A 13,405-nucleotide genomic window follows, 5' to 3' on the forward strand; every position below is an offset into this window, starting at 1 on the left:
GAGGCCATAAGAATATCATTAGTGACTTTCAGCAGAGCTGTTTCAGTGCTATGATGAGCTCTGAAACCTGACTGAAACTCTTCAAACAGGTCATTGCTGTGTAATTGCTCACACATTTGATTAGCAACTATTTTCTCAAGACATTTAGATAAGAATGGAAGATTGGATATAGGTCTGTCATTTTTCAAGTCATCTCGATCAAGCAAAGGTTTCTTAAGTAAAGGTTTAATTACAGCTACCTGCTACTTTAAAAGCTTGTGGTACATATCCATTTACTAAGCATAGATCAATCATATCAAAAATGGGGCTGGTAATCAGAGGGAACACTTCCTTAAATAATTTGGTTGGGATTGGGTCTAACATACGAGTTGAAGGTTTAGATTAAGCTAATATTTCTGATAACTCAGGAAGCTCCACAGGATCAAAATTGTCCAAACACAGATCAAGTTTTTCTGGACACCACCTAGACAGCCAGCGGTTGAATGACAGCATGCGGCTAAACATGTCGTCACTGGTCCGATCGGGGAGGTGACCAGAGAAAATTACGGAGTCCGACATTATTTTGCCAAATTTACACACTGAAGCAACACTAACTTTAGTGACCTCCGATTGACGTAACCGGGTGTCATTACCGCCAGCGTGAATAACAATCTTACTGTATTTATGCTTATCCTTAGCCAGCAGTTTCAGGTAGGATTTGATGTCGCCTGTTCTGGCCCCTGGCAGACATTTGACTATGGTCGCTGGTGTCTCTAGTGCCACGTTTCTGATTATGGAGCTGCCAATTACCAGAGTTGGCTTCTCAGCGGGTGTGTCACTGAGCGGGGAAAATCTGTTAGAAACGCAGACGGGTTGGTGGTGATCTGTGGGCTGGGATCTAGGACTATGCTTTTTGCGTACCGTCACCCAGCTGCCCTGAGGCCCGGCTGTGCGGGCTCTGCTGGAGGACTGCTACGGGGAGTTACCCTCAGTGGCTCCGCGCTGGCTAAGGGGCCTCAGCTATCTGCTGGTTTTTCAACAGCGCGGAGCCGGGCCTCCAATTCCGACACCCTCGCCTCCAAAGCTACAAAAATGCTACATTTATTACACGTACCATTATTACTAAAGGAGGCAAAGGAGTAACTGAACATCTGACACAGAGATCAGGAGAGAGGAGGAGACTCAGAGAGAGAAACAGCAGAATGGGTAGCCATGGTGAAGCTAAAGCTAAGCTAGCGACCCCTTACCACTACTAGAAAAACCGTGTTAGACACGGAGAGTCCCCAAACGTTAAATGCAGCAACAGAAAGTATGTGTTTTAATGTGCTTATGTATTAGAACAAGTAAGAGATATCACAGTAGAGAAAAATCAGATCAAACGAGAGAGCCTTCCCACACCAAACAATCCACCGATTGCTGCGGTGAAAACAGGAAGTGACAAATACGCCTTACCTCAGCTATTAGGTTCAAGTTTACTTTATTTGTACCCGTAAGTAGATTTGTTTTGCTGGGTTTGAAATACATTTACACGCACACTGGAGAAAAAAACCTCCATCCTAACAGAACAGTAACCATAAAATATAGCAGTACTCAAAATGCTCAAGACTCCTCAAATCAAAGGACAGAAGAGGAGAGCAAGGCTTACTAATCAGGACAAATAAATATATAATAAGACAGTCAGAGACTGCATACCTCCACAAACCAGATTTAAAGGTCATTGACGGCATAGAAAAAAATCTTTGTGATTCTGATCACAAAGAAATTGTGGATTCTTTCTTGGGCTATGATACACTGGTGAACAAAATGTCTATAGGTTTTCATAAAGTTGCTAAAACAGACACACACAGACAAACAAACTAAACTGAATATATTACCTCCTTGGCTGAGGTAATCAGATATGCAGGGATATGCAGCAAGCTATGATGCTGGCAAAGAAACTGATGGTGGTTAAGAGGCACTCTCCTCCAGAGCCATCACAGCAATGTGTGCAGTGTGGGAAAAAGTGCAAACCTTCAGAGCACTGCATCACCCAAGCTGTTTGAAGAATTTGCCAGTAAAGCAATTATTTTTTAATAAAAAACTGTCCTGCAGTTGACCTTAAATTTATCTATTTAATTATTTCAGACAGTAGGGGCTTCGGTTGGGGGTCACAGAAATAAGCCCAGTTCTCAACACTAGATGAGTCAATTTTGGGGTTCTTTTCTAAAACTTTTTTTAAGTGTTTATCTTTGTGTTATTTTATTCATCAGCGAATCCTTCAAACCTTGTTTTAATGACCATAATTTGATGATCATTTACACCATTTGAAAAATGAACATTTTTTAAATTGTGCGCATAGGCTCAGGAGGATAAACAAACACTCCCTGACACATGAAGGGGGGTAAATGTTAAATAATGAGTCTTTCTAATAACAAGCACTTTAAAGATCTTCAGGACCTGACATTATACAGATGAAGAATATTTTTTTTAAATTAATGTTTTCTCCTTTTCCAAAGAGTACCATATGGTTTAAACACAATGCAAGGAATCATAATTCTAACATTCTTGTTTAGTCACCTAATGTAATCCAGTCTGAATTACTTCACTTGTTTAGATCAAGGGACGTTCAAACAGGCAGGAAAGGAGGATAGTATGAAGTGGCAACCAGGTTATTGCAGCTCTTGCCCTGCGATGGACTGGCGACCTGTCCAGGGTGTACCCTGCCTCTCGCCCGTAGACTGCTGGAGATAGGCACCAGCTCCCCCCACGACCCAGTATAAAAGAAGCGGCTATAGAAAATGGATGGATAAAATGCAGTCTAAATGCTATATTAAAGGTGGAAAAATTTCTGAAACATTTCTCTGACTTTTTTAACTGGCAAACACTCCCTATGTTTATATGTAGTGTTTAGACCTTTGAGATCAACTGAATGATCCTTCAACATGCTTGAGTGTACCGTAACCTCAGTTCTGATCTACTTGCTATAGTTTTAAACTGGCTTTTCCTGTTTGGACTGAGTTTATTTTAACCTAATTAAACAGATTTGAATTAAAAAGGTTACTGTATTTGCATAACTGACCTAGCTGTTTGCATGTTACAGTTTGTACTGTGTTCTTCTGACACAAATGTAGTTTCTTATGACCGGCTGTGGAACCTGAACGTCCATCTAGCACAGGGATCATTGCTGAGACAGGGAGGATGAAAGAGATGCTGGCACTCTCACGCAACCCACACAGCCATACAGACATATGTATGCTTTAGGGAGAGCCTGTCCGGGGGCCATGTTCCATGATGAGTTCTGTGTGGAGAAGAAGACACATGATCCCAAGTCTTAGACTTTATTAAATGATAAGGAGAGTGTGTGTGGGTTTATGGTAATGATTTCAGAGAGAGAAAACAGGGTCTCACACTCAACAGAGAGGGATCACTCCCTATTTATGGTGGTGTTAGTCAGGCCTGCTTCACAAGACCGCAGTTGGTCCAGAATGCTGCAGCTTGTCTTCTGACACGAATTCAAAGATGCAAACATATTTCCCTACTACTTGCTTCTCTTCACTGGCTCCCTTTTAGAATTGATTTTAAAGTTTCATTGTTGACTTATAAATGACTGAACAGACAGTCCTCTGGGTATCTGTCTGAACCACCTGCAGCCTCATGCACCCTCTAGATCCTTTTAGATCTTATAATCATTTGTTTGTAGTTGTACCTAGGTCCAGGCTGGTTCACAGAGGTGATCGAGCATTTAAGGTTATACCCCCCTAAACTATGGAGTAAACTGCCCCTACAGGGCTCCAACTGTCAAGTCTGAATTACAAACACATATGGGGGGTTATTTTGTCATGCTGTACTTTGCTGTCTTTTATTTACCTCTGTACAGCACTTTTGTCAATGTTGCAATTCTTTTTAAATGTACTAAATAAAGAAACTTGAATTTGAACTCCACTGTGGCACTTCTGCTATCAGCTGCAAAATTTCCCAAACCTTGGATTCTTTGTTATGACACTTGTGAAGAAAAAGTTTGTTTGTTTGCAAGAAGCGTTGCCATGACAGCTTCCCAACCTTTAACCCCACCCCTCAGCCCCCACCTCCATCGACCATCAGTGTTCAGCACCTGCTATATTTTTATGGCTCCATCCCATTGCTTTGGAAGCATGCACACACACACACTCTTGTTTTGCTATATGTATTGAGGACCATGTGTTGACTCCCATTGACTTCCATTGATTTTCAGTCATTTTCAACCCTTTCTATGCCCTAACCCTGACAATAACCCTAAACCTAACCATTACCAGTGCTTACCTAACCCTAACCTTTACCTAAAGTCAATTCACACCTTAGTCCTAAACCTAACCGTTAGCAAGAAAGGTCGTGAGGACCAGCAAAATGTCCTCACTTTGGTACAAATGGTCCTCAATTTGATGGTGGAATCGGGAAAATGGTTCTCACTGTGATGCCAAGACAGGAACACACACACACATACGAACACCTACACACATTTCCGGCGTGGCAAAGCCAGAGCAGGGCTCTGGAATTTATCTGATCCAAGCCCGCTGTCTAGGGGATGTTCAAGGACAGTCTGTTCACACACATCAACTTATACAATCTTCAAGACTTTGGTGTATTATTTCCTTTGTCAATTTTCTTTCAATACTTGAAAAAAATCGTGTGTACTTTGAAGAGCCTTTGAGGGCTGAAGTATATCTCATACTACTATTAGAATTTTGCAGGCCTGATGGGCAATTATGAACCTTCCCTGAGGGCACCTTGACAGCAGAGTTCCAGAGGAGTTTCCCAAACCTCCTCCTATAACGTCTGGGTGACGTGTGTTAATGGTGATAGGAAGGTTCCTGCTGCGCTCTGATTGGCGGGAATCACTGAGCTGGTCCTTTCATCACTGGATGAACACATGGTAGACATAGGCCAAGTTTAAAGGACGGATTAGAGGCAAGGGAGGAATAGATGAAAGAAAGGATAGATGCACTGAACAAGGGAGGATGGATGAAAGAGTGCATGGTTGAATGATTGAAGGTCAAGAGAGAAAGAGCAAAGGATAGATGTGATTGATGTGAAAAGGCTTGTTTTCATAAGGCCAGCGCACGCTGACTGCTCTGTGTGTGTGTGTGTGTGTTGTGTGTTGTGTGTGTGTGTGTGTGTGTTGTGTGTTGTGTGTGTGTGTGTGTGTGGTTGTGTTCGTGCATATGTATACATAACAGTGTGAGTGTGAGACTATCTGCAGTAATTTCCCTTTTGATCTCAGGGTGTATCTGAAGGCCTTTCCTACACCTTATCTTCTCTGCCTGACAAATACATGCATGGAGACACCTTCTTTATCCCGTCTTTCATCCTTGTTTTGCTCAGTTTGATTTAATCAGTCACAGCCCTTCAGGAAAGAGAAAATCTTTTTTTTAATATTTTTTGCCTTGGATTTACAGAAAATCAAAACTGTAAGCAAAAACAACTCAAAGAAATGGCTTTTTGATGAGAAGTCTTTTTTGTCCTCTTCATGTGGCTGTTTCTGTATTTTGTTGACCATATACAGAAAGAGGATAAAGGACCTGTCATAGGTTTAAACAACACTATCAGCTGAGTTTTCTTCTCTCTAGGGTCAGCAGAGGGACACTCACAAATCTGTTTTACTTTTATGGTGCCTCCTTTGACTAATTGACAAATATATTTACACTAAAAACAAATATGTTGCCAAGACTACATGGAGACTAGTAATGATTAATGTTTGATCCCTTTTAACATCTGTCATCAACACCACCTGGGGATTGTCTTTAAAGCCAGCTGAATGCTGCTTGTGTGCATTCTGTTGGCAGCCTGTAACTTTGACGATCTGTGTTGTTAAGCTGTACGAACTCATCCCAAACCTGTTGCAGTTAGCTTCATTGAATTATGCACAACCCATAAATTGGGTTGCAATTGCAAGAGAGAGCATGTTCCCTCCAATTTCTAAGAAACATTTATCAGGAAGCTGCATATTGTTACTTTAACTGGCCCCAAATCATTGATGAGGTCTGATGGTTGACTCTCCTTGGTTTTAGTGTTTTAGTTTGCACACTGGATTAACTTCATACTTTCAACTACAGAAACACCAACAGTACTCCTACAGTCCTTTGGCGCTTTTTGCCCCTGTGTGCTCTTTACTCCAAAGAAAGCAAAAAAACAGCAAGAAAAATAGTGAAAAAACTGTTAGAGTTAGTATTATTTGACCTCTGATTAAAAAAGACACAAATGACAACGTGTCAAGGGAAAGTAGGATTAAGTATTATCCATTTTTAAACCCAGATTATATCACATTAGAGGTGTAATGATACACAAAAATCATGGTTCAGTACCTACCTACTTATTTAGTGGTAAACAAAGAAAATGCAAATGGCGAAGATAATTAGATTTTGTAAATATCGTCTAGCATTTCAAAAAGTGGCCAGGACAGAACTGACTCGAGATTGTGTTTGATTTTGTCAATTAATAAAGGATAAGCGTATTTAGACAATGGATGGACAGAGGGGTTATACAACAATAAAATCACGTGAAATGATTGATGTTGGTGTTTAGGAACTCTTGAATTGGACTGTGCACTGATTTGATATTAAAAAATGTTTGAAACAGTTTTAACATCCAGTGTAAGAACACTGGATGTTAAAACTAAACAGTAGTAAAAAAAAACAAAAGCAGTGATATGAGGTTTGACTTACTAAATTTACTAAAGTTCTGTCTTTGAAGAGTTTTAAATCATGTTATCAGGTGTAAAATGAACAGTTTAATGCCAGAATATATTCACAGCATACTTTAGCATACAAGTCGTGCTTCAAGTGTGCTACACTCCCTGGAGACTGCATCTCCTATGACCATATCACGGCTCAGCACTAGCTTTGGAAGTATTTTGATATTAAATTGGCAGCATGCTCCAAATTATAAGAAGCTATCCAAGGAAGGGAGAAAAATGAAGACAATAAAGAATAAAAGAGCAAGAACAAAGTACTCCTCATTTTATGCATCTCATTACACTTTCCCTTAATTTCTACTTTTCTTAAACTACATATACTTTTCTTCTATATGACAATGTTACTTTTAGTATTTATCAAGTGGTGGATGTTGCTGACTGCCAACTTTATGAAACATAAACATGCCAGTTGAAGTACAGATTGTTGTGCAATGAGATCTCATGACACAAGATTCAAATGCCACGTTATTTCTCATCAAAGTGAAGCCTGTTTGTTGAAGTGCTATCCAGTTACTGTCAGCGTATAACATCATCTGGTGGAAGAAAGTGTAAGCTATTATTATGAGCACCGGATATGAAGGTAAGTTCTTGAACCTTGACACCTTGTGTCAATGTCTGAGGCATTTTTTCAAGAAACAGATTATGTTGTTCATAAGTGGTTGTGTTGACAAAGCAGAAAAATAAAGACTTAAAGACTAATCAGGCTGGCCCACAACAATGGGAAGTTTAAGCCACTTTTGAATTGTCTGTGTGGTGATACTGACAGCGCAGTAACACCTCAACTGGCTAACCATTAGCTAGGCTAAATTTAGCATCTGCTGTAAGCTTATTAAGCTGTAAGGGCTATTTCACAGTTTTTTTGATAAGTTGTGAAAACCTTTACTCTAATTGTGAAAAGGGGGATTCTAAGTTTCCTCAAAAACGTTGTTAAAATCTGGATAGTTTTACACATCTAATACAGATATAGAAAATCATAAGCTGTTCTGGCTGTTTATCTGACCCATTTCAGTGTACCAAAAACTGAATACATTTGTCAGAAAAATCTATGAGATTGGAAGTGAAGACAGGCTGTCTGCCTGTGAGCTTAGACATGCTGGCCCTCACTCTGTATCCTCATGGCATGCGACTGCAAGGTCACAGGGCTAGACAGCCAGTCACACACACACACACACACATGCATACATACACATTAACTGATCATGCCACCAGAGAGGGAATTAGGTTGAGAAGTTGACAGGGTTAGTAGGGTTAGAGTGAAGTGTGGGTGTGTGTGTCTCTGAACATATGTGGCGGTGTTTGTGTACGCGTGTGTGTACGTGCTGCTAAGGCAAGCGGATTTAAACCTATAAATGATTTTCAGTCTCCCTTCTGAAGAATGTGGCTGCAGCTACACAAAGAAAAAAATCTGATCTGAAACAAATAAGTTTTAACAGTAGAAAAAGTACAAATTACTCATTGAAAGTGTCAAATCAACAATAAGAAAAAAGCTCAATCTTGCCATCAGAAAACAGCCAATAGCAGTTTGTAAGCATGAGGAGTTAGGATGTACAGGAAGCTATGTTGAACTTTTGCTGGTCCCTGTGGGAGGATTTATTGTTAAGGCTGGCTTCTTCCATATGGGGATACAAGCTTGAGAGTAGCCATGACACCAGTTAGACGGATTTGGCATCCAGGTCAATGATATTTGAGATTGTAAAAACAAGCTCAGGGAGTAAATATTGGTCCTCCTGCCTCAATGTGACACAGGTTTAAGTAAATCTAAATTTCATGAAAAGAAAAAAATATGTTTTTTCAACTCTCTCACTCTGTCTTGTTAATGCATGTACCAAGTCAACACAAAGTGAAAACTGATCAACCATGTTATATTTGCAATGTGTCTCCAGGGAGCAGAAGAGACAGAGGGATGATCAGCTGTCTCGACATGAAGACAATGCGAAGGAACACAGACAGAAACTGCTCAGGTGTAATCACCTTTCCCTCTTTTTGTGTTTCCCACACACCAAGCAATAGATTCCCTTAACTTCTCCCACAAGACGCCTTTAATTATCCCAGTCATTCTCCTAGCAGTCGTCTTCTTTCTGTGCTCCAGTGCAATTCCAGATCTTCTGCCTCCCTGAAAGAGGCGGGTACCTTGGCATCTCTTAAATTAGTCGAGGAGATCTTAGGCTCCATCAAGTGCCAGTGATGCTGCAGAGTCTCGCGAGCCTGATGCAACAGATGGAAGCACTTCTTTGCTGGTGTGGAGTCGTGTTTCTCACATACTCTCATCAGTGCCCAGAAGCATGTACATTGCTGTAGATACACTTTGATTAATGTGCATCGCACTGATATACAGGCAGGCACATGTGTGTCGTGTACCCCCAATCCACATGTGTACACCCACAGACAGACATATATAGGCCCAGGGGCCTCTCATCTTCCCCATACAGGCATTAGATGTATGCAGGGCGTGTTTTTTTCACATGCTATCTGCTGGTATTCCCTTTCTAGACCGCTGGCAGCTTGGTGTGTTCAATTACACTGTCAGTTTATTTCCCATCCCACACATCAGTCTCTGATCTAACCTCCTGGCTCCTATACAGCTAAGCCTATAATGGCAGTGGGGGTGAATGCTATTTCAGAAGGCATGAGACTTTCAGGGTAAGAAGATAACAATTCCCCAATTCTTTAAAATGGTGACCACAGGTGACTGAAAACAGTGTTTTTCTGGTTAAGCCTCCACACATATTCTCCTTTGTTCTGCAAATAATTATTCATTAAAGATTTTGTTTACCAAAACAAGGAGATCATGGAAAAATACTTTGTTACCAAGCCATCAAATGCAAATCCTTTGCTTATAATTAATCTATTTAATAGAAAAATGTGGCAACATTACTACATGGTCAACAACAAATAAAAAAATTTAATTAGAAAAACCCCTTTGTTATAATGCCAGGGGATGTTAATTGTGGCCAACAGTTTTGAGGCTGAAATTTTGTTCTTACACCCTTGATTGCTTCATTGTTGCAATATTTTCGTCTGAAGTTCAGAAGTCTGATAAAGTTTGAAGGAGTCATAGTCTGAGAAAATACCACTTTACTCCAGATCTCTGCATTGCAGTTCAGGTTACTTCCTGCAGAATGTAAGTCTGTCCTTGATGTTTTTCTCGGATAGAAGTGACTTCTTTCCTCCCCTTCATGATACTGAAAGTCTTGACCTTACTCTGGGCGCAGACGCACACATCTACCTGCTACAATTCTTTAGCAAGCTCTGCACTGGTTGCAGTCTGATACCTTTGTTAAATCGTATTTTGGGGACATGCTTGGCTTTCTTGGGCACCCTAAAGCTTTTCTCACAGATGGTGAACCTCTCTCCTTCAATCAGAATCAGAATCAGCTTTATTGCCAAGTTCGTACATACAAACAAGGAATTTGCCTCTGGTACACTTTGCTCTTTTGTTCTGTTTTTGCATTACAGAATATACAAATTTACAATTTAAAATTTACAATGTACAATATACAATGTACGATGCAATATTCTGCATTACAGAATATACAAATTTACAATTTACAATGTACAATATACACATATCTAATAAAAAAGGTGAATTTGCAACATCTGTATGCTGTATGCTGTTGTTCAAGTTCTGGATGATTCAAAAAAGAGTTGATTGATATTTGATGCAATTTGATGACAACAGCAGTTGTTACCTGGGAGGTAACCATGGTTGCCTAAAGAAGAATTATTTCTTATTAACACTTTCTTTTAAGCTGACCATAAGATCATTTGAATGATGCTAGCAAGTAATTTTGTGTCAGGACTAAAACAAAGTGCAAATGAGGTTTTTGTGATTCATACAATTTTTTTAATATCATTTTAATATTAAGGATGAAGGACAACCCTGATGATCCTCTTCACAGCACAGGAACTCAACAACACATCCTCTATCAGTGGCTTCTGGAGATCTGTTGCAACAAAGACTGCTACAGAAGATCCTCCCTTAACCACATATAACCATATATAGACCTATTTAACAAATTAGAATACTGGTGAAAAGTTCATTCATTTCAGTAACTAAATTCATTAAGAGGAACAAATTATAAAGATTATTTTCGCATATACTGATGTTTTTGAACCTTTATTTCTGTTAATTTAGATTTTTTTTTTTGCTTACAGCTAATAAAAAACATTTAAGATAGGAATATTAGACCAGTAAAACAAAATAAGTTGTTAATACAGAAATGTGCGCTTAATGTGAAGTATGTTTAATACCTGCTTAAAGGTTTTTATATTCAAAAGGTACGTTTAATCTGATAAACGGGCCTCATTAGAACACGCTCTCTAGTTTATTGAATTTGACTGTATAATGACTTTAAAGATACTTGGATAATGAAAGCCTCTAACATTTGCAATTTCCTTTTTAGGATTTATAAGATATTACTGAATTTGATCAAACTTTATTTGCTGTTATCAGTGTTTCATCTCATGTCTCTTTCACACATCTTAGACTCAAAGCAAGTTCCTGCCATAAAAACTGAAACAGTAAAGTTTATGAGAAGCAGATTTTATTTCAAGGGAATTTCCTCATTTGAAAGAGGTTTATAGTCGCTGAAATTCCAGACTGACTAGGCAACGTTAACACCAACTAAATAGAAATTAGTAAGTTTGATATATAGGTTACCATAATGTTTTGTTGCTGAATAGGACCCAAGCACAGGCAGGAGGTAGGCAAAATATGTTGAAGTAAATGTTCAGTAGTAAAAAGATACACAAACTTAAGGAAATTTAAGGTGATACAAGAAGAGCATGGGCAGCACTTGATGTGGTGGCAAAAGGAAGATTCAATCCAATCCAACTTTATTTGTAGAGCACATTAAAACACTATAGCGTCGAAGTAAAACGCGGCCTAAACAAGACAAAATACAATTTAAAACACGTGTAAATTAAAAACAAGAAACAAAAACATAGTAAGACACAAAATCTGATAAAACTATGAGAATAAACTATACAGAATTAAAGGATGTGACAAAGACTGGAGAGACCTGGTTAATAAATATACAAAAGGAGGGAGTGATTAGTGGTACAATATATGATACAAAACATGATACTTTTAGATACACAACACTGAAAATCAAAGAATCATGACAAATAAGCAAGTCAATAAGTGAATGCAGATTAACCAGTTGAAATTTGATATATGTTAAAATAGTTCAACAAATGTTTACAGCTAGGCCATTGTTAGAAATTGCTAATAGAAGTGAAAACTTTGCACTAAAACAAAAATGTCAGCAATTTTCTTTTTTCATCTATGAAATTAGCCATTGGCCCAGTTATGTACTTTATTAAAACTTTCATAAAACTGACACTAGTTTCAGAAACTGGATGGATTTACCTTGATGTAACAAAGCTGGCTTTAATCAGTTACCTGTTGACCTGAATCACAGTGCACCTGCAGGTGTTCATGCATGGGTGGTTGTTCAGAACAGGCATAAACATGTCATGTTTAAATACCGATGAAAAGGACAATTCCTCCAAGAATATTGTGATACATTGTGATATATTGTGTTTGTGCAACTCTCAGGCTTTATGTATTTATCAACAGATTAACAGTGGAACTGGAAGAGAAAAATGAGAAGTGGCTGTTATGTCAACAAAGGTGTGATGCCATGGAGCAGCAGATGTTGTCATGGGAGCAGAGAAAGGAACAATTAAACCAGAAGTGGCGTGCAGCTGGAGAGGAAGTGATGCAAACCAGGAAAGTCCTGGAAAAGATTCAGCAAGAAAAGAGGGAGCTGATCAAAGAAAGGTTCTTGATTCTTCTGCTTTAATGTTGCTTCTCCAAACCATCATATCCCATTCTATTTTAATCAGCGCACTTCTACTTTATAGTTCCTCCTGAACATAGTCATGAATTTTAATGCCAGTTCAGCTTTTTTTTTAGCAGTTTATGCAAACACTGACTTGTAAAAGTATTCATATAAGAAACCAATCAACCAACTATAGTCCTGTCAAAAGCATCCATATTATAATTTACTGCAAGTGACTTTGACTAGTTTTGTGGACAAATCTGCTTCAGCACAAGTGTGTGCTGGGCTTTTCTCAATAGTCTGAAGAGTTGGGAAAACCCTAAGATAAAACATTTGGGTTTGAAACCTTGATGTTTACATGTGGCTAACTCCACTTTCACAGCACACACTGTTCAATAACCATGGTTTTAGAGTTTATTACCTGTGTCAAAAGTTTATCTAGTGTTTTTCATTACATTGGCTAAAATGTCCCTGAGATCAGAGCTTCAGATCATTTTTAACATAGCCTTAATTTTCTTACTATTAATAAAAGGACTCAGTTTTAGGTTGATTGGATTTCTATAGACAAATTGGGGGATTGGTGTATTAATGTTTCAAAGCAGTTGTCAGGAATATCCATCTGTCAGCTATAACCACAGTATTTTGCAAAGGGTCACAAAGGGAGGCTATTTATCAGTCAAGAGTCAAGTTATCAGTTCATCACAAGTCTAACAAAGAGATAACATCACATTCACATTCATGAGATCTGTTTTCACTAATAACTTTTTTCCTGGTATTTTTTTTGTTTGTTTGTTTTATATTAGCAAAAAGAACATGCTGGTATGAATCTCAGTTTTGTGTATCTTTACCCATGGCCTTGAGGACCGATTTAATAAATCGTGGTATAGTCTGAAAGGCCTATAAAATTTGTCAAAGTTTGAAGCAGTTTTGTGCT

At 38.7% G+C, this 13,405-nt stretch overlaps 1 protein-coding gene across 3 annotated transcripts in view; it reads left to right on the plus strand.

The window, feature by feature from the left end:
- The window catches only part of lekr1 (leucine, glutamate and lysine rich 1), a 126,913-nt gene that overhangs the window by 81,462 nt on the left and 32,046 nt on the right, over positions 1-13,405 (plus strand). For 2 of the 3 annotated variants that reach the window (XM_047390941.1, XM_047390943.1), the window contains exons 7-8: positions 8,569-8,646; positions 12,267-12,470. In XM_047390941.1, the coding sequence (XP_047246897.1) occupies positions 8,569-8,646; positions 12,267-12,470 (282 nt within the window). The remainder of the gene's footprint in view (positions 1-8,568; positions 8,647-12,266; positions 12,471-13,405) is intronic. The other variant, XM_047390942.1, reaches the window with a different exon arrangement.

This window comes from Girardinichthys multiradiatus, chromosome 18, assembly GCF_021462225.1.
Source record: "Girardinichthys multiradiatus isolate DD_20200921_A chromosome 18, DD_fGirMul_XY1, whole genome shotgun sequence".
Classification (NCBI taxonomy): Eukaryota; Metazoa; Chordata; class Actinopteri; order Cyprinodontiformes; family Goodeidae; genus Girardinichthys; species Girardinichthys multiradiatus.